The sequence below is a fragment of the Serinus canaria genome, chromosome 21 (genome assembly GCF_022539315.1).
Source record: "Serinus canaria isolate serCan28SL12 chromosome 21, serCan2020, whole genome shotgun sequence".
Lineage (NCBI taxonomy): Eukaryota > Metazoa > Chordata > Aves > Passeriformes > Fringillidae > Serinus > Serinus canaria.
Window position 1 is genome coordinate 7,440,044 of NC_066334.1, and position 18,141 is coordinate 7,458,184.

The 18,141-nt window shown below is 45.9% G+C and overlaps 4 protein-coding genes across 4 annotated transcripts in view; 3 read left to right on the forward strand and 1 right to left on the reverse strand.

Moving 5' to 3' along the window:
- Positions 1-633: 633 nt before the first annotated feature.
- On the forward strand, positions 634-9,859 carry PGD (phosphogluconate dehydrogenase). The gene is made up of 13 exons (XM_009095515.4): positions 634-764; positions 1,079-1,154; positions 1,610-1,789; positions 1,926-1,991; positions 2,615-2,733; positions 3,725-3,794; positions 4,155-4,289; positions 4,711-4,900; positions 6,770-6,900; positions 7,400-7,533; positions 7,852-7,951; positions 8,891-9,013; positions 9,549-9,859. The coding sequence occupies exons 1-13, from the start codon at positions 757-759 to the stop codon at positions 9,666-9,668; spliced, it is 1,452 nt and encodes a 483-aa protein (XP_009093763.1). The 5' UTR covers positions 634-756; the 3' UTR covers positions 9,669-9,859.
- Positions 9,860-10,717: 858 nt separating this feature from the next.
- Positions 10,718-12,909, forward strand: CENPS (centromere protein S). The gene is made up of 5 exons (XM_030230638.2): positions 10,718-10,839; positions 10,929-11,052; positions 11,381-11,414; positions 11,633-11,699; positions 12,459-12,909. The coding sequence occupies exons 1-5, from the start codon at positions 10,720-10,722 to the stop codon at positions 12,612-12,614; spliced, it is 501 nt and encodes a 166-aa protein (XP_030086498.1). The 5' UTR covers positions 10,718-10,719; the 3' UTR covers positions 12,615-12,909.
- Positions 12,910-13,959: 1,050 nt separating this feature from the next.
- On the reverse strand, positions 13,960-18,113 carry DFFA (DNA fragmentation factor subunit alpha). The gene is made up of 6 exons (XM_009095513.4): positions 17,972-18,113; positions 17,361-17,522; positions 17,116-17,246; positions 16,144-16,333; positions 15,607-15,761; positions 13,960-14,916 (listed from the first exon to the last, which is right to left on the reverse strand). The coding sequence occupies exons 1-6, from the start codon at positions 18,066-18,068 to the stop codon at positions 14,713-14,715; spliced, it is 939 nt and encodes a 312-aa protein (XP_009093761.1). The 5' UTR covers positions 18,069-18,113; the 3' UTR covers positions 13,960-14,712.
- Positions 18,075-18,141, forward strand: part of PEX14 (peroxisomal biogenesis factor 14) — a 67,514-nt gene continuing 67,447 nt past the window's right edge. The window contains 1 exon segment of the mRNA XM_030232559.2: positions 18,075-18,141. Within this exon segment, the coding sequence (XP_030088419.2) occupies positions 18,075-18,141 (67 nt within the window).

Genomic DNA, 18,141 nt, shown 5'->3' on the forward strand with positions numbered 1-18,141 from the left:
GAGAAAGAAGGGATGTCCAAAATTAAAGTGAACCAAAAACTTGATGGGCCAGATTGCTGCGGGTCATCTTGTTTAGGAAATAACTGATAGAATTTAATAGAAACTATGGTCTCGAGGTTGTGTGTGTCCGATACATCGGAGCGAAGTGACGCAGCAGCTTTGTCCTCCTGGGATCGCCTCGGTGCTGATCCCTGGAAGGACGGGTTTGTCAAGTTTGGCCTGGTCACATAAAGACAAAAGGGTAGCGGTGATAGCTGAGGGTCTGACTGCTGCCTGGGAAATGTTCAGCGGCAGAATCGAAGCCAGTTAATAATAATTACTAATGACGAACTGCGCAGTTCCCGGCGGGACCAGGGCTGCGTATCGCTGGGAACAGAGGCACAGCCGATGGCACGGGGCAGCTGCGCGGCTCCTCCGCGGGCGGGCGCGGCTCGCGGGGCTCCTCGGGCTTCGTAGGCGGCGGGGAAGCGTCAGAGTCCGGCGGGGACAGCGCGGGGACAGCACAGCGCGGGGACAGCACAGCGCGGGGCCCGGCCCGCACCCGCCGCGCTACTGCCGCTTTAAGGGGGCGCGGCCTCGAGACATCGGGCCATGGGCGGGGGGCGGGGTCGCCCCAAGAGCCAATGGGCGCGCTCGGCCCCGCCCCGCCCCTCCCGCGGCTGATGAGAGGAAGCGGCGCGCGGCGCAGGCCGAGCCCGCAGAGCCCCGAGAGAACGGAGAGAGCCGAGGGAACGAAGGGACCCGAACGCCGCTGCCATGGCCGAGTGAGGGCGGGGCGGGACCGCGAGCGGGGCGGGAGCGGGCCCGGCGTGGCCGCGCCGCGGCTGCAGCCGGCTCGCGGCGCCGGCAGGCCCCGGGGCGCTGTTTGCCGCGGCGGCTCTGCCCGATGGCCGCGCACAGCCTCGATCCGTGATCTGCTGCAGTAACAGCTGACAGCATGAACTCAGATCTCCAGTTCCTTAGGGAGGGATGGGCTGCCCTGGCAGCTGGCATGGTTAGAACAACCTGGCAGCTATGGATGCTGCTGCTGGATCACTGTTAGTGACTTCCCTGGCATTTTTGTTCTTTCACGTTCCAGAGCTGACATTGCTTTGATTGGATTGGCCGTGATGGGTCAGAACCTGATTTTGAACATGAATGACCACGGCTTCGTGGTAAGTGAGGAAACAAATTGTTTTTTTTTTGAAGGCTGACTAGTAGCACTTGGGATTGGAGCTGAACATTTTGTGGGTGCTTTCCCCTGCCATTGTGATGATTTAATAGGTGTTATTTCCTCCTTTTAGTTATACCCTGTGCTGGCCTTTGTCCTGTTTCCAGAGAAGAACAGCGGTGCATGTCTGTACTCAGCTGGCACCTGATATGTTAATTATGCATGACTTTTCCCTGAAGTTTGCCTTGGCCTTGCAATTAACCACAGGTTCCCGAGGCACTTGCAAAGACATGCTCAGGTTCATCCCTGCCCTGTGCCTGTCATGAAGGCGGAAGTGGGAGAGCACAGGATGAACCAAGCAAGGTTGAACCTTGCTTGTGTAATTTGTAGTCTGAGCTGAAATTATTGTTCCATTAGCAGCTTTTATTAACACGTTTCCTTGCCCCCCCCCCCCCCCAGGTTTGTGCTTTTAACAGGACAGTTTCCAAAGTGGATGATTTCCTGGCTAACGAGGCCAAGGGAACCAAAGTGATCGGTGCTCACAGCCTGGAGGAGATGGTCTCCACGCTGAAGAAGCCCCGTCGCATTATCTTGCTGGTGAAGGCTGGAAGTGCAGTGGATGACTTCATCAATAAATTGGTGAGGCAGACATTCATTCTACCTGAGACTTCTTGCTGTCTTTTGGAGCAGTTTCCTCTGAAAGTCATCAGTTATTCATCATTAGTGAGGTTTTGAACGTATGGAGAAAACCTAAATGCTGATTTCTTTCTGACAGGTGCCATTGTTGGAGACTGGAGACATCATAATTGATGGTGGGAATTCTGAGTACAGAGATACCACGGTAAGCCTGTTTCCTGCCTAGTCTGTCTGCCGTGCTCATGTGAAAATATTGTATTCAGATTGATATTTCTAAATCTTAGAAGAGGTGCTCATGTTTGTCTTCCTGCTCCAACATCCTGATCTTGGATAAGTGAGCTGGCCATGCCAGAGTGAAAAGCTCCGTGAGGGTCAGTCCTTGGGGAGCCTGCAGCTGTCCTTGGGGATCTCGGCCTGTCTCTGGCTCAGAGGCAATTACTTGCCCTTAGAGTTTTCTGTGCTTGCACCTTCATTCTCCAGAGAACTCAGCAACTCCACCTTGGGCCTAATCTGCCTCCCCCACATCTTCACACAGAGCTTGTGTCACCTGACACCTAATTCCAAGCCTTTTCTGGCCTCAGTGCTGCTTATGTCTATCTGGTGCTTACAAGGACTTGTTTTCTCACCATGTCACATTTGCAAGGATCCAAAGCAACAGGAAGTTTCCTAATGCTCACTTTGGTGGATGAACAAGCTTTCTTAAGGTTGGCTTCTAGCACATCCAAAGCAGAACTGAAAACCTAATTTTACATCTGAATTGCTAACCTTTGTGTGTAAGGCTCTGGAATGAAACAAAATTAAGTAGTTCTGCTCTGCTCTTTGTTCCAGAGGCGTTGTAAGGAGCTACAGGCAAAGGGCATCTTGTTTGTGGGAAGTGGAGTTAGTGGCGGGGAGGAGGGTGCCAGATACGGACCTTCTCTCATGCCAGGAGGAGCCAAGGAAGCCTGGTAAGCATGAACTACTATATTTTCTTGTTTAGAATGGTTTGCAACAATTCACATTGTGCAGTGAGGGGGGGAAAGAGGAGGGTGTGGGTGTGGAAAGAACAAGATATGTTGCCATCTCGCTTCCTCAAGGCTCCAGATTTCTCAACCTGGCTGGGGTCATGGGGCAGTGCTAAGCCTTCATGTAAGGCAGAACAAAGGCAGGCTTTTCTTCCAGGAATCCACAGGCAAAGTAGGACCTACAGACATCTGAAGGGAGAAGGGAATTTTGCTTAAATTTTAAACAAGTAGTATTTCTTTTTTTTTTTTTTCTTTTGAGGCTGTACACACTTGGGAAGCTGCTAACCATGAATCAGGCAGCAGCAAATGGCCCTGTAGTGACACATTATAAAAGGAGCTTCAGTACATGTTTGTACTGCTATTGAATGCATCAGTTTATTTGCAAATTTCTGCATGCTGCTGTGCTGTTTTGTACTCATGTCTCAGTAAAGGACTGCACATCAATGCTCATATTAGACTTTATCCCTGGTTGCCCATTCTCTGTATAGATGTGGAAAGAAAAGGTGTGTCTAGGTTTTAAGTGAGCTTTAGCATCTCTCGAGTCCCTGTACATTTGCATTAGTGTTTCATACCTGTGTCAGTCTGTTCAAATTTGATGGCACAAAGCCATCAACAACAGTAAGTTTCTGCCCAATCATCTTTTGCCTTGCTCAGCTAAGTTCACATGGAGAGGAAATTAGGGCTCCTTGAAGTGCATTACACTTGTCTGTACAGTGTTGGAAGCATGACTCGATTGTTCCGATGTCTCGCAAACTGTCTGGTTGGGAAAAACCTATTTAATTGACGTTGCTGCGTGGATGGGTTATCAACCTGCCAAGTGCCCTCAGCCCATGCTGCCTTCTGGCAGGTTACAGAAGGAGGCATCATACCAGTAGATTTGTTTTCTCTTGTGGTGTTTAGCCTGGCTGCTAAGGTGTATTCTTTTTCCCCACAGGCCCCACATCAAGACCATATTTCAAAGCATTGCTGCTAAAGTGGGATCTGGGGAACCTTGTTGTGACTGGGTAAATAGTCATTTGATACTGACCCTAACTTGGGGTTAGATCCATGCTTAGGCAGTTTGGTTGCTGAAGCTCATGGATGTTTGTCCACGATAAACACAGCACCATCAGTGGTTGATTTTCTGGCTGTGTTCATTTACAATCTACCATCTCTGATAACTTCTACCATGCAATAGAAAGACAAAGTTTTGTGGCTGGGTCATGTGCTGGGGGAGCTAAATGGACCTGTGACCCACTGGTTTCAGTTAGTTAGCACTGTCTTTCATTCCCTCCTTTAGGCAGAAGGAAGCTATGGGCGGGTATTAAACACTGGAAGCGATGACAGTGCTGTTGCTGAGGTGATTTTGGGATGTTTTGGAATAGGTGGGAGAAGAAGGAGCTGGACATTTCGTGAAGATGGTGCACAATGGGATTGAGTATGGAGACATGCAGCTGATCTGTGAGGCCTATCACCTGATGAAAGATGTGTTGGGCATGGAGCACGATGAGATGGCAGAGGTGATTTGCGGTTTTTAACATCTTTCCTTTTTTAGTGCCATGGTGTCTGTCTGCCACTGGTGAGGTGCTGAGCTTGGGTAAAGCTGCTGCATGCACATAAAGTGAATTTTTCTGACATGCCTCCTGCAAGGGTGGGGTACAGTATTCCTCATGAGCTTTAAATGAGATAGGAGCAGTGAGCACAGACAGCTGAATGCTTACAAAAGTTTTCTAAACTTCTTCCCGTGCTACAGTTGATTTCTTTCCAGGAAGCACCTTCATATATAGAGATGTGAACTACCTTGCCTGAAAAGAGGTAGTGAAACACTGAGTATTATAATCATGCAGGGAAAATATATACATTAATAAATTAAAAGATACAACAGAGACATAACAAATTGTGGTGTGTATGAATATGTATATACTTTGTCTCCTTTTTCAGGTATTTCAGGAGTGGAATAAGACAGAGTTGGACTCTTTCCTGATTGAAATCACAGCCAATATTCTCAAATTCAAAGACAGTGATGGCAAATACCTCCTCCCAAAGATCAGGGACAGTGCAGGGCAAAAAGGCACAGGGAAGTGGACAGCCATTTCTGCCCTGGAATACGGAGTCCCGGTCACACTCATTGGTAACTGGTGCTTTCATCTTTCCTACCTCCATGTACCACATCACAGTAACGACAGGGGAAAATATAGTTTCAGCAGTGAGCCCACAGCAGGGCTGGGCTGGCAGAAGAGGCTCTTGCAGGTGTAGCTGTTCCGGCTTTTCTGCTCTGACAGCTCCTGGGTTTTTTTGCTGGGTTTGTTTTTACCCTGTTCCTTCAATGCTGTCAGTCCTGCTGTCACCTGTGTTCTGTGGTGTCTGCAGTGCTGTGAGGACTCGGCGATGTTCAGGGGAACATTATGTGCTGTGCACAGAGTGTTGTAATGCAGAGGAGCTGGAACACATCTGCAGCACATTTACAGTGCCCTAATACCACAGGTCCAGAGCAAGCTTCCCATTGAGTAAATTAGATGAGTCAAAAGGTTCTTTGCTCTCAGATTTGCTTTCATTTTCATGCTTTCTCTACCCCTTTCCTTTGCATTGGCTGGTCAAGTTCTGAAGATAAGAAAATTACATTCAGTAGCTAAAACAAAGTAACTGCAGTGTAGCTGTCAAAGAAACATGGCTGCATTCCAGCCGCAAAACAAGTTCTCTAAATGGTTTCAATGTTCTACCGCTGCTGTAGTCCTTCAGTTCTAGGCTTGAAACAGTGTTTCCTGCTTGTACTGCTAATGTTCTCCTCTTTGGGGTGCTTGCAAAGATCGAGGGCGGAGGAGACACTCCCTGGTGAGTGCTCTGCAGTGTCAGGGAGCATTGTTGGGTAATGGCTGATAGGGAAGTGTGTGCCACAGTCCTTGTGCAAACGTGGCCATTCTCAGGGCACTTGCTGTGTGGTTTTACTGCATGAGCATGACTTGCAAACTTCTGCTTGTAAAAGCAGAGTCATGCTACTCCTGCTTTTCCCTGATTTTCCTACCATGCTGCTCCTTCCCACTGGAGAAGGAAGTTTTTGCAGAAATGGAAACTAGCAGGTTCTGATTTAGGTATGATGTGTCCTCCTGCTATAGGGAGGATCCAGAGTCTTGTGAAAACATTACTCGCTCTTTTTTTTTAAATTGTTGTTGATTTTGCAGTGTGGGGTTGGTTTTTTTTTTTTTTTGTTTTTTTTTTTTAATATATCACAACTCAAAGGGTGGAACAAAATGACAGTATGAAGGCTTGCTTCTCTTTCTATCAGACCCTGAAAAGCAAACTTTTTTCTCCCTCATTTTACAATACTGTCTTCAATTGCAAACAAGTACAGCTTAAACCAACTTGATTAGGAGCTCACTGAGCCAGCCTGACAGATGATATTTAGTAACCTGTTTAGTGATGTTAGAAAACATTCTTATGGACTTCTGAATAGTAGTGCTAGGGGCTACCATATTTATGAATCTTATGTCATTCTGTAAGTTAGCCTGCTGTTTTATTCTTGATTTTAATTGCCCTTATTTTGCATGTGTGTATTTTAAAGCACATCCAGTTAATGTATGCTGGCATTTAAGGAACAGCTTTTTATCTTAAAAGCATGATACAGTATTTGGTGAAGTCTTCAGCCTCGATGTTCCCTAGATTGCAGTGCAACACTGTCTCTGATAGATAGGAGAAGATTTTAAAGTAAATTCTCAAAATTGAGAGCTGGTAAATGTTCCTGAGGATAAATTTTCATATGGATGACTTGTGGCATTTTTCATTATAATTTGAAAGCTGTATCAGTCAAGAATTACCCAATGGTTGTACTGAGTGGCAGTGTTGGCCCTCAGGAGTGCTGTTGGAATAACTGATTTTTGCACCAGTTATTTTGCTTGTGTACATGGCTCATCACCCAGTGACACTCTGTGGTGCTTGGGTATCTCAGACATGAACAGGGATGCCCAGCTTTCTAATGATCTCCCCTTGCCTGCCATGCCCAAAGGTGAAGCTGTGTTTGCACGGTGCCTGTCTTCCCTCAAGGATGAGAGAGTGCAGGCCAGTAAGCTGCTGGAAGGGCCCCAAATGACTCAATTCAGTGGGAACAAGAAGGCCTTCCTGGAGGATATCCGCAAGGTGAGTCCTTGTGCAGGGTTAGAGCAGGTTTGGGGTGCTGTGAACCCTGGAGAGGAGCTCTTGTGTTCATATTTCATGAGAACTGGTTCCTGCTTTCAGCACTGTGCATTGTCTCTTGATGTCCACAAAGCATAATGTGACCCATTCCTAACCAAAGGAAGGTTAGGAACGATCCAGAAGGAATTCAGCTCTAAGCCATGGTGGGCAGAGACAACTACATGGGGCACAGAGATCATAATTCATGCATAGGAGCTTGTCCACCGCTCAACACTTCTGCCTTTGCCTGGGTATTGCTCTCTTGATCTCTCTCTCTTGAAACCAAACTTTCAAACGGGAAAGGATATTTTGTTTCTCAAATAACTGGAATGTTGCTACTGTAGTCAGCCCTGTTGAGATGTGGGCTGAACAGAGTGCGTATCCTGTGAAGTTTGTTGTTGTTCAGCTTTGTGAGACTTCTCTTGGAACGTGATTTTTTTTTTTTTTTTTTTTTTTTTTTTAGGCCCTGTATGCTTCCAAGATTATCTCATATGCTCAAGGCTTCATGCTGCTGAGACAAGCAGCCAAAGAATTTGGCTGGAACCTGAATTATGGTGGTATTGCACTGATGTGGAGGGGAGGCTGCATCATCAGAAGGTAATTGAGATGAGGAGGTAACCTGGGAGAGAGAAGAGCAGGCAGTTTAGTTTATGAGGTGCTTGGCTGACAAGCCTAGAGATTTCCTTGGAAAATCCATGGAGTTACTCTGCTGGTAAGACTAAGAGAGGCTGTAGACAACACCAGGGGTTACTAGATGAACCCACCATTCTGGTGGCTTAACTGCTGAAATTTTTTTTTATCTTTGCCATAGTTTGGAATCTTAGTCTGGCTGAGTCAAGTTTTAGCACTGTAAATTTTGAATTCTGGGCCTTTGCTGGAAGCTGTGACATTTATTCCTGGTTATCTTTTCCCTAGTGTGTTCCTGGGAAAAATCAAAGATGCTTTTGATCAAAACCCTGAGCTCCAGAATTTGCTGTTGGATGATTTCTTTAAGAGAGCTGTAGAAAACTGTCAGGTAAGGTCTAAGGAAAGGAGAGCATAAAACCAATAATTTACAGCCAGGACTGTCATGGTTTTTCTCTTTGATACTGACCAAGCTATGAATGGAAACTGAAGGTTCCCATTTTACTGGTGCAGAAGAGCCTAGGGCAGAAATCCAGCAATTCAGAAGGACCATAATATGAGGAAAAGAGGCCTGGCCTGTGTGAGCATTCTCTTCACTGCCCTGTGTCTTGTGCCTGCTGTGCAGTTGGATTTCAGCTGAGCAGACCATAAAGCTCTGTTCCAGTACCATTGTTTGCAGTAGCCCCAGAACAACAGTTCCAGACCCACCCATTCTTTAGGCCTGTGTCTGTGCAAACACTGTCCTGATTTGGATGGAGCTGATGGGTGGAATTAAAACCACATTATCTGACCAGAAAAGAAGTCTCATATTATTGTTAGTAGTTCTTGTAACTGAATCTGAATATTATATGCAAATTACTAGACCAGATGAACAGTTGAACTGAGGTTTATCATTATTATTATGTCTCTGAAGTGTCAGTGCTGTCCTCTTGGGCCCTTGGGCGAGCTTTGTTCTGTGCTTGGTGAGAGGTCCTGGAAGTGCCTCAGAACTCAGAACATTCCTTGTTCCCCACTGAGTTCATGCTTTTGAGATGCTCTGACCATGTTTATGTGAAAGAACATCATCCTTGCTTGAGGCTGTGGTTTGTCTGCGTGTCTCAACTGTTCTCATCCTGCTGTTAACTCTGTCTCACTTGCCATTATTTTATATCAACCTCGTTTATGTAAAATCAGGAATCTGCTGCTGTATTTGCTCAGACTTGGTTATTAGATTTCACAGACTGTGAGACAGCACACACAGTTGTACTGGAGTAGTTCATGTGCCTGCATGTACCTCTGAGCCAGCACAAAACTGATCAGTTTCCTTTTTCCCCCTTCTCCTCTCTCCCAGGAGTCCTGGCGCCGTGTGATCAATACTGGAGTGCAGATTGGAATCCCTATGCCCTGCTTCACTACAGCACTTTCTTTTTATGATGGATACAGGCATGAGATATTGCCAGCTAACCTGATTCAGGTAGGTACTGAAATCTCATCATGCTGTTATTTAAACACTGCTTTAAAGGTTTCAATGGCAAGATGTCCTAATCATTCACACTATAGGTTGCCCAATATATTTCTGTTGTACCTGGAATTCATGTCAGTGAAGCACTTAGAGAAAGCTGAATAAAGAACACCAGAGATATTGGTTTGGCAGTGCCCTGTGCTTGTATTCCCTCTGTAAACCAAGGGTAATGATACCATTGAACCCAAATGGTTTGTAGAGAAGTATCTTTGAATGTTTGGATGTATGGAATTGCTGGTTTTTTAGATTAGTACCAAGCAGAAATCCTGTACTTGTTTGTGCAGAACTCTTAATTTAATTATTATATATTAGTACATTTTTCATTGCATTGGTTTTGCTAATAATGAGAAAATAATTTTGAGTGTTATAATATTGGAGTTTAATCTTATTTCTACTATTCCTTGTTAGGTAACAGTAGGTGCAACTTCTAGAACTCATATGATACTGACATTTGTGTGTCTGGTTTGTCTGTGTGTTCTCATTCCAGGCTCAGCGTGATTACTTTGGTGCACATACATATGAATTATTATCAAAGCCAGGGGTATTTATCCATACTAACTGGACAGGCCATGGAGGAAATGTGTCCTCTTCTGCTTACAATGTCTAATGGAAATCCTTCCACTTGGAGCCCAGATACTGTAGATCTCCAACATTTCTAGAATATCGCTTTTTACTGTACTCCACTAGAACCTGTGTTTGGACACTTTTGTAATAACTTGGGGGTGTGTTTCATACCTATATGTATATCTCTCTATATGTATCATATAAGAAAACTAAATAAATTTAGTTATAAATGTATTGAGGTGTTTTCTTTCCACTGGTGCTGGCCAAAACTAGGTAAAATGTTTTTGTGCAGTCTTTAATAGAATTTATAGTCATGTTGGGTTTATAATATTGTAGTGCATAAATTCCTAGGGATCAAGACAGAGATGACTGCAGTTCAGGAATTGCTGAGATGGAGAGTGGCAGACAGCAGAGGAACTGACACAAGGCTCCAGGCAGGTAAAGGCCTTTCTCCTGTTCCATGGTTTATTCCTAACAGGCAGTAGCTTGGCTCTTACAGATTTAATTCCTGGGCATTCAGCTGCACTGAGCTCTCTGTGCATTTGGTGGAAGGGTGGGATGGGTCATGGAGAAATGAAACTCACTCCTGTCACCATTCTCCCTCCAACTGTTGTTCTCAGTTTTAAGCTCTGGCATAAACACTTTGCACTGCTGTGTGCTCGCACTTTCGCCCCCAAATCTCCCTGATTCTTTGCCTCTTTCCACTGGGGCAATTAAATATACCCACAGCAACTTGCAAAGTTGGCTCTATTTTATATCCTCTCCCTGCAATGCTACTGCCAGTCATCTCCAGGACATCTGAAAATTCACCTGGGTATCTGAATTCACCTCTTTATTTCTCAAAACCTGTTAAATTTTGTGCTGTGCACACTGATTTTTATATTAATTTTTGGCCATATGTATTTCTGCTAAGACAGCGAATTAGTCACTAGTTGAATATCTGAATAAGGTAAAATGTAACCTTCAACTGAAGGTACCTTTGCTGCAGCTCACGCAGTGAGATTTGGGAGCTCTGTGGTACAAACGCCGGTCCCAGCGGCGCTGCCTCGCGGGGCGGCCGCGCGTCCCCTCACGGCCCCCGGGGCGGGCCCGAGATGGCGGCGGCCCCGCCCCGCCCCGCCCCGCGCGCCGGGCGGGAAGCGCCAGGGCGGGAGATCGTGAGGGCAGCGATGGCGGCGGCCGGCGGCGAGCAGCAGCAGCAGATGCTCACACAGGTACCGAGCGGCACACGGGGGTCGAGGCCGTGAGCGTGGTTCGCGGCGAGGCCGGTGTGTCACTGCCTGCCCTGCCTTGGCCCCTGCAGAGGCTGAAGGCGGCGGTTCACTACACAGTCGGGTGCCTGTGCCAGGAGGTGGAGGAGGACAAGGACGTGCAGTTCAGCAAGCAGAGCATCGCAGCCATCTCGGAGATCACCTTCCGGCAGTGCGGTACAGCTGGCCTACCTCCAGTTGCCTCGTGTTACCTGGGTGGGGCCAGCGCTGGAGGCGCAGGGCTTCAAAAATCATAGCGCCCAACTCCGTGTCACTGGCGCGTTCTCTTGCATTTTTTTTTTTTTTTTTTTAAGTACAAGAAATACTAGTTCGACTTCAGACCTGAAAAAAGCATTTAGATGTATTGTGCGGCTACCTGCTTGTGTACCAGTGCTGCCTAATAGCCAGCTATGGTCACTGATCATAACTGACTTGGATAACTTGTATTGTGTATCTCTTCCCACTCAGTGTTTTAAAAGATATGACATCTTTGTGTTTTCTCTAGAAATCTTTGCAAAAGACCTTGAAATGTTTGCAAGGTATGCACTTGATTGTTACAAAGGCTTTCCTTTTTTTTTTTTTTTTTGTGTTAGCTCCTAGATAATCTTTAAAACACATATTGCAATTCTAGCTTTTAAAGGGCTGCTTAAATAGCGTGTGAAGTTATGAAATAGAAATTCCCTGTAGATACTTTTTGATGTTGGCCTCTTATGGTAAGTGTTGGCAAAAATGTTAAGGAGTGTTTTTGGTTATGCAGGCATGCAAAACGAACCACAGTCACTACAGAAGATGTGAAGCTTTTGGCTAGAAGAAGCAGTTCTTTGGTGAGATGCACTGTATTTTCTGTCTTGCAACATTCTTAAACCAGTGAATTCCTAAAATTAACTTAATTCCTTAATTTTCCTTGATTCATTTGAATGAAGGTTATACATGGTGAAGCAACTGTTGCATAAGCAATTTCACTTTCTTCTGAGGTAGATAGGCACATTCCAGTGATTTTTAAATTTTTGTCTTACTTTGCTTCACTCTGCCTTACAGTGGTGAGGTGTAACAGATCTGATTGCAGTTCAAGAGCAGTGCTCTCGTTGTACCAGGACTGCTGAAGTTCCAAGTTCAAAAGTGCAATAAGCAGACACAGCATTGTGAATCACTTTGCTTTTTCCTGATGTTTTGTTTCTTTGTTGTAGCCTAAGCTCAGGAATAGCTTGACTCTGCCTCAAGGTGCTGTCTCCCAGCATTAATACAGGGATCACGGGATCATTGTATTCCCTCCTGTGCTCATCTCTAGGATGTTCAGTGGATAAACCTCACTAATCTGTTAAGACATGCCTATACATTGATCCATTAAAAAATGCTTCCAATACTAATTTTACTTTTATGTAAGGAGATTTTTTTCCTTCCATATATGATTTGAAATACACACGAACTTGCCTGAGAAGGCAAAGCAAATGTTTTTGGAGTCTCTCATTTTTCTTGTAATAATAATTTGCCCTGTAAATTTCTCTTCAGTATTTCTTTCTAATGTCTTGTGAATGAATGAAGTTCCTCAGTAGAGGACTGATTGTTTAGCTTATTGTTCTCAGCTAAAATACATCACTCAGAAGAGTGAAGAGCTTGCCTCAAGTAACATGGAGCAGAAGGAGAAGAAGAGGAAGAAGTCCAGCGCAGCTAAGGGAGAGAGAACTCCTGGGGAACAAGAAGCAGCTATGACTGAAAATGAAGATTCCAACATGGCATGATTTGTCTTTCAAGTAATGTGTCAGGTTATCTTCTCTTACTGTCCTAGAGAAGCCAGAATTAGCCTATTTATCTTGCAGGTTAGCTCCAGTAATGAAGTTTTCAGCTTTAGTGAATGTGAATCTTTAGCATTTAGTGAATGCAATTGCATTTTTATTGTTCAAAATACGAAAAGTCTGTCAGAATTCAGTAAGCTTACAGCCCAAATGCCTTAATTGCTCACAAAAGGTATCTGGTATTAAAATTAAAATACTTTAAATAAAGAAATTGAAATAAAACATTCTCATTGAACCATAACTCAGTATGTGCAATACCCTTCATTCTGCTACCTACTCTAGTAAAAATTTCTTCTTTGACTTTTTCTTTACTTCTAGTTTTGCTATTTTTGCTCGGGCATTTTGAAGATTTTGTTTTTACTGAGCCTTCTCTCGCTCGTTGTCTTGGCAGTTAAAGGTGTTTTGTGTCGTTTCCCACCTGCAGCACTGCAGGGGTGCTGTTGTCACTGTCAGGAATTCCCATTTTCAGGTGGCACCGTGGCTGCGGAGCGGCCGCAGGCAGGGATCCCCCTGCCCTCTGCTGGGCTGGCAGAGCCTTACCCAGTGCAAATGAACTTACAAAGAATGAAAATAATCAGTCAAAGGAAGTGGACTTCCAGGGGTAGCACAGCCATCCATGTGACTGCAGAAAGATTGGACATAAAGAGCTTGCAGTAAGTACCTGTTCAAAACACCAGGAAACCTTTTTACCTGCCGTGGCCTATAATGTTACAATGCGAATATGGTCAGAAGCAAAACAGACAAAAGGTTGCCTGCAAGCTTCTCCCCTAAGTCCAGTCAATTCCCATCTGGGTAGCTTCACCTGAAGGTAGCCTGAGTAGTTTTGTTTATTGGCCTAAAATTACTAAACTGTTTAGAATATTTATTAGTTGCACTAACTCTGACTATGCCATAATTAAGCTGGACTGTTACATGCAACAGGTTCACCTGAATGGGTGCTGTAGGAATACTTACCCTGGGCCATTTAAGGCTGTGCTAGATCAGAGGATTTAGCATGCTGCTACAAAATACATCTGTACCTACTAACACTTCCTCAGACATTTCATCTCACTTGTCAGATGTTTCTCATATACATCTGCTGTTCTCACAGGAGAAGAGCAGATTGTGCCAGGTGAGAGTCCATGTGCAGTCACCATGATGAACACACATTTTGCTTAACACTTTGTATAAGTTAAAAGACAGTACTTCTGTGTTCAATTTCTTCATTCTCTTTCCTTAAGGTAATACTGTATTTATCAGGCCATTCTTTTAATTATAGCAGCTGGTGGAAATATCAAAACTAGTCCAACAGTAAGATAAAAAGGTTTTATTGATGTTAGAAAAAAAGACTTTAAAAAAATTTAAAAATAAGCCAGTTAATACAAAAGCATCATGATGCTACACTAATGATTAGGAGAATAACACAGCAGGCCAAATGCAAGTCTTCTGTCATACAGCCTTACAAAGCAATTATTTCTACCTTTGCTGTGTTTTACACAATAGTTCTTAGACAGCATCCCAGAGGCAGGAGTTCCTTACAGAAAAAGCACTGAAGATGAAGGACTTTGAATTTACTTTAACTGATTAAATCAGCATGAGAATTCAGGTTCCAAGATCCCAGGCTGGAGCTTAAAGCCAGGCAGCAGCTGGCTATCCCCTCTGCCCTGATCACTGACTGTGCCTCAAAGTGTTTTCCAGAGATACTCCATCCTTTTTACACTGAAAATGGTGGGAGAACAAAATGAGCAAACTGCCTGGGGCTTCAGGAGCTGTATCCACCATTATCAGATGGAAGCTGCTGGCTACCAACCAGGTATTGAAAACTGAACACTTACATGCTGTGCTTAGCAATACCATTGTTCTAATATTCTGCAAAAGGTCAAAATCCCTTTGCTTACACAATTCAAATCACCAGAGGAGTTTAAGCCTCAGGACAATGTCCAGATTTTAGTTGTTCTATAGCCAGCCCACAGTATGACCAGCAAACTATGGTTCCAGGATCTGTCTTTGCTTGTATTGATTCTAATGCAAAAGCAAAACCCAAACTGCAAACAGCAATGCAGCCTTATCTCCTGCGTTTTGCACTGGGCCAGTCCCCCCAGGGCAGCGCTTTCTTGCCCTTGGACGTGCTCCGTAGGGAGTGCAGCGTCTGCACTTGTTTCAGGCGCTTGGAGAGCTCCTGCTCACAGGCTTCCTGCAGAGCTCCAGCTTTCTGCTTGTCCCATCCCAGAGCCGAGGCCAGGGCTGCTGCGTCTGCCTTCAACACCAGCTGTAGCAAGACAGATTGTTAACAGACTTTTCTACTGACTCCCGGCCACTAACCCTCTGCTGAATTAACAACAGCAGGAACGAGGCACTTTGGAACTGCAGCCATTCCCAGCTCTCATCACCTATCCCATGGGCTAGTGCATTTCCAGTAGTTTGCCAACACTCCAGGCTTGAAGCTCTGCGCAGGTGTTCAATGGAAGAGAAAGCAGTTACTTATTTTCTACAGCAAGGAAAAGCATGAGTAGCAAGTTCACAGCTCCAAAGAACACCTTCCTCAATGGTTACAGTTTATCTAGACTTTCCTTTCCAATCTATATTTACATTTTATTCCAAAATAAGGAGGGTTTTATTTTGATTTGGGATGCATAAAAGAAACATACCTGGATGCATAAGCCTATAAAAAACCCCCAGGAACATTAGTGGTAAGACAGCCAACTGATTTGTCTGACACCAAACCCAAAATTATTTTGTGGCTTTTCAGAGGACAGAGCAGAGTGTGTGGACCAATGTCTGTTACAGAGGAGCTCCAAGTCAGGGGTAGTGTTACTGAGGAAGAGAAATTAATTAAATTTCAGCACTTTGAAACAATCTACTGATATCAGAGGCTCCTGAAGCCAGGACAGCTTCCCCTATAGCCTCTCTTTTGGAGGGAGAGCTTTGCCAGAATATTGTTTGTGTCATTCTCACCCACCTCTAGATCCTGACTGTCCAAGCAGAGCTCTGGAGCAGGTTTCTCTTTCAGAGCAGCAAGGACCTGGTCACTGAGTGCTGTTGTGGCTGAAGTATCTGTGCTGCTGGTACCTGTGTCAACCACATCCATCTCCTTCCTTGCTGCAGCCTCAGGTTCTGAAAAGGAGCAGACTCAGTACAGCTCCTGACAAACACAGGACAGGAAAAGTGGCCTGGACTGCTTTGATGGTTGTGAGATTAATAAAATATACATCCAATCTAGGTGCATCCTGGAGCTTAAGAAATCCATAATTTTTCATTTTTTTAAGGAAGACTCTGGGATCTAAGCTTTTCTCCCAGTATTCTGCTTTCAGGCTTTGTGAGAAATGTGACACAGCAGCAAGAGGATTCTCTGGTAGAAAATTCTTACACTATATGCACTACAACTGCTCTTGTATCAACCCCATTTAACAGCAGCTGATCAAATTACTCACTCTTTATTTATTCCACTCAGCTAGGAGTTGAAAACCTCATTCTCTAGCATACAAATGCTCCCTACCTGCAACTTTGCTTAAGATACTGTCCTCAGTTTTCAAGGCCTCCAGGTAGAGTTCTAGGAGCTGCCTTGACTGACGCTCTTCTTCTCGTCTGTCCAGCACCTGCTGCAGGGTGTCCTGCAGCACTTGCACTTTGGTTTCACTTTGGGCAAGTTCTTCTGCCAGGTCTGAGCGTGGCACATCAATAAGCACCTTAAAACATTGAGAGGGCTCCTGAGTAACTCATTTCATGGCACTTACTGCACTACAAACAGAACGTACAAACCCTCCTGAAACCAAGCATGTTCCACAAGGTTTCTTGTCATAGCAAGTCCCCTGAGTTCTGAGAGGCTCTAGTGGCACTACATCAGGCAGCATTTCTTACTAAAAGCCAAAAGGCATCCAAGAAGGTGTGGAATCGTGCAATTTGAACAGTAATGGCAAAGCACTACTTCTTCACAGTGCATGGAAACATTCAAAGGCAAGGCAGTAGCCTGGCACCTGGGCTGCACATTGGGGACAACAAGAAGGGGCAGTTATTACCATGCCTCACCACAGACACAGTCTTAAGCAGTCAGAAACTGGAATCAATCAGCTCTGGAAAGTCACAGCAGTTCTTCAAAGCCCTCTGGAGCAGACAGACCTGGCCTGCTGCTCAGCCTCCCCTCTGTTACACAGGAGTGGTGGTTTTGCATGGGAGGCAGCACCACAACACATGTCTGGATAAAAGGAATGAGCCGATCTCAGTTGCCACTTGGCCAAATCTCAACTTTTTGCCAGAACTGGAACAGCACACTGTGAAGAATAGTTGGGGATTAAGAGCATCCTTGGACACTCAAACGTTTCCCTTCAAGGACAAGTTTGACTCTGGCACCAGGAGCCAAAAGCAGCAGCTGAATTAAGCCTGAGCTCTTGTTTATGGAGTCTCTTCTCTACTGAGATAAATGCGTGATGGGCAGATGCAAGGACAAGGACTGGGGGTTTCCCCACTGTACCTGGAGGTCTTCTTCAGACATCAGGATGATGTTGGACAGGTCATCCTTCAGCTGCCTGGCCAGTTGCTTCCACTTCTCAGCAGCACTGTCCACTTCATCCGCAGGCTCCGAGAGCCAGGATGTTCCACTGTCTGACACAAGAGTCACTGTGTCATGGGTCATTCCTGATCACCTGATCCTGCCTAATGTCACTAGGTGTGTTCCAAACACACCTCCCCTTCCATGCTTCCTCCCTCACAGCATACCTAAGCTTTTGCTGGACCATTTCTCGTCCTTGGCCAGTGCCACAAACTTGGTGTTAGGTGGCAAACACAAGAAGTAATCTTCATCATCCACAATGGTCCCATCTTCTGCCAGCACCAAGGTGATGGGTTCCCGGGCCTTGTCAATAGCCAGAACACCACAAGCTGCAGAACAGAAAAAATACTTAACAGAACGATAAAAGTGACATAGCACTGCCCGTTTATTACCCCCAGCACAAAGGACAGGGAACTCTCAGTGACTGAGGTTGGACACCAGGACCTGTCTCCTCACAGCGCCACGCATTAGCCGGGTCTCACATCGGGTCACAGCGGGTCCCACAGCGGGTCCCAGCAGGTCGAGCGGGCCTCACAGCAGATCCCACCGAGGGTCCCAGCGGGTCCCACAGCAGATCCCACAGAGGGTCCCAGCGGGTCCCACAGCAGATCCCACAGAGGGTCCCAGCGGGTCTCACAGCAGATCCCACAGAGGGTCCCAGCGGGCCTCACAGCAGATCCCACCGAGGGTCCCAGCGGGTCCCGCAGCAGATCCCACCGAGGGTCCCAGCGGGTCCCACAGCAGATCCCACAGAGGGTCCCAGCGGGCCCCCTCTCACCTTTGTCGCGCAGCTCCCGCAGGCAGGACGCGGCCACACCGTGCTGCTCCGGCCCGTCTCGCCGCCGCACCACGCACTGCTTCAGCCGCGCCGCCATCAGCTGATGCTCGGCAGTGCCCCGAGGGCTTTTCCAGGCAGGGAAGGCGCTGCTGCAGCGGGCTCGCCAGGCC

Bases quoted from the DNA above. Each gene is read 5' to 3' on its own strand.
- DFFA (XM_009095513.4), bottom strand. From the start codon at position 18,068: ATGGCGGCGCGGCTGAAGCAGTGCGTGGTGCGGCGGCGAGACGGGCCG. The intron at 15,762-16,143 runs GTAGGGAGCATT...GCTCCTTTTCAG, and splicing joins TATCTTAAGCAAAGTTGCAG to AACCTGAGGCTGCAGCAAGG. The intron at 14,917-15,606 runs GTGGGTGAGAAT...GTCTTGCTACAG, and splicing joins TGGACAGTCAGGATCTAGAG to CTGGTGTTGAAGGCAGACGC.
- PGD (XM_009095515.4), top strand. The intron at 6,901-7,399 runs GTGAGTCCTTGT...TTTTTTTTTTAG, and splicing joins TCCTGGAGGATATCCGCAAG to GCCCTGTATGCTTCCAAGAT. The intron at 9,014-9,548 runs GTAGGTACTGAA...TTCTCATTCCAG, and splicing joins TGCCAGCTAACCTGATTCAG to GCTCAGCGTGATTACTTTGG.
- CENPS (XM_030230638.2), top strand. From the start codon at position 10,720: ATGGCGGCGGCCCCGCCCCGCCCCGCCCCGCGCGCCGGGCGGGAAGCG. The intron at 10,840-10,928 runs GTACCGAGCGGC...TGGCCCCTGCAG, and splicing joins AGCAGCAGATGCTCACACAG to AGGCTGAAGGCGGCGGTTCA. The intron at 11,415-11,632 runs GTATGCACTTGA...TTGGTTATGCAG, and splicing joins GACCTTGAAATGTTTGCAAG to GCATGCAAAACGAACCACAG.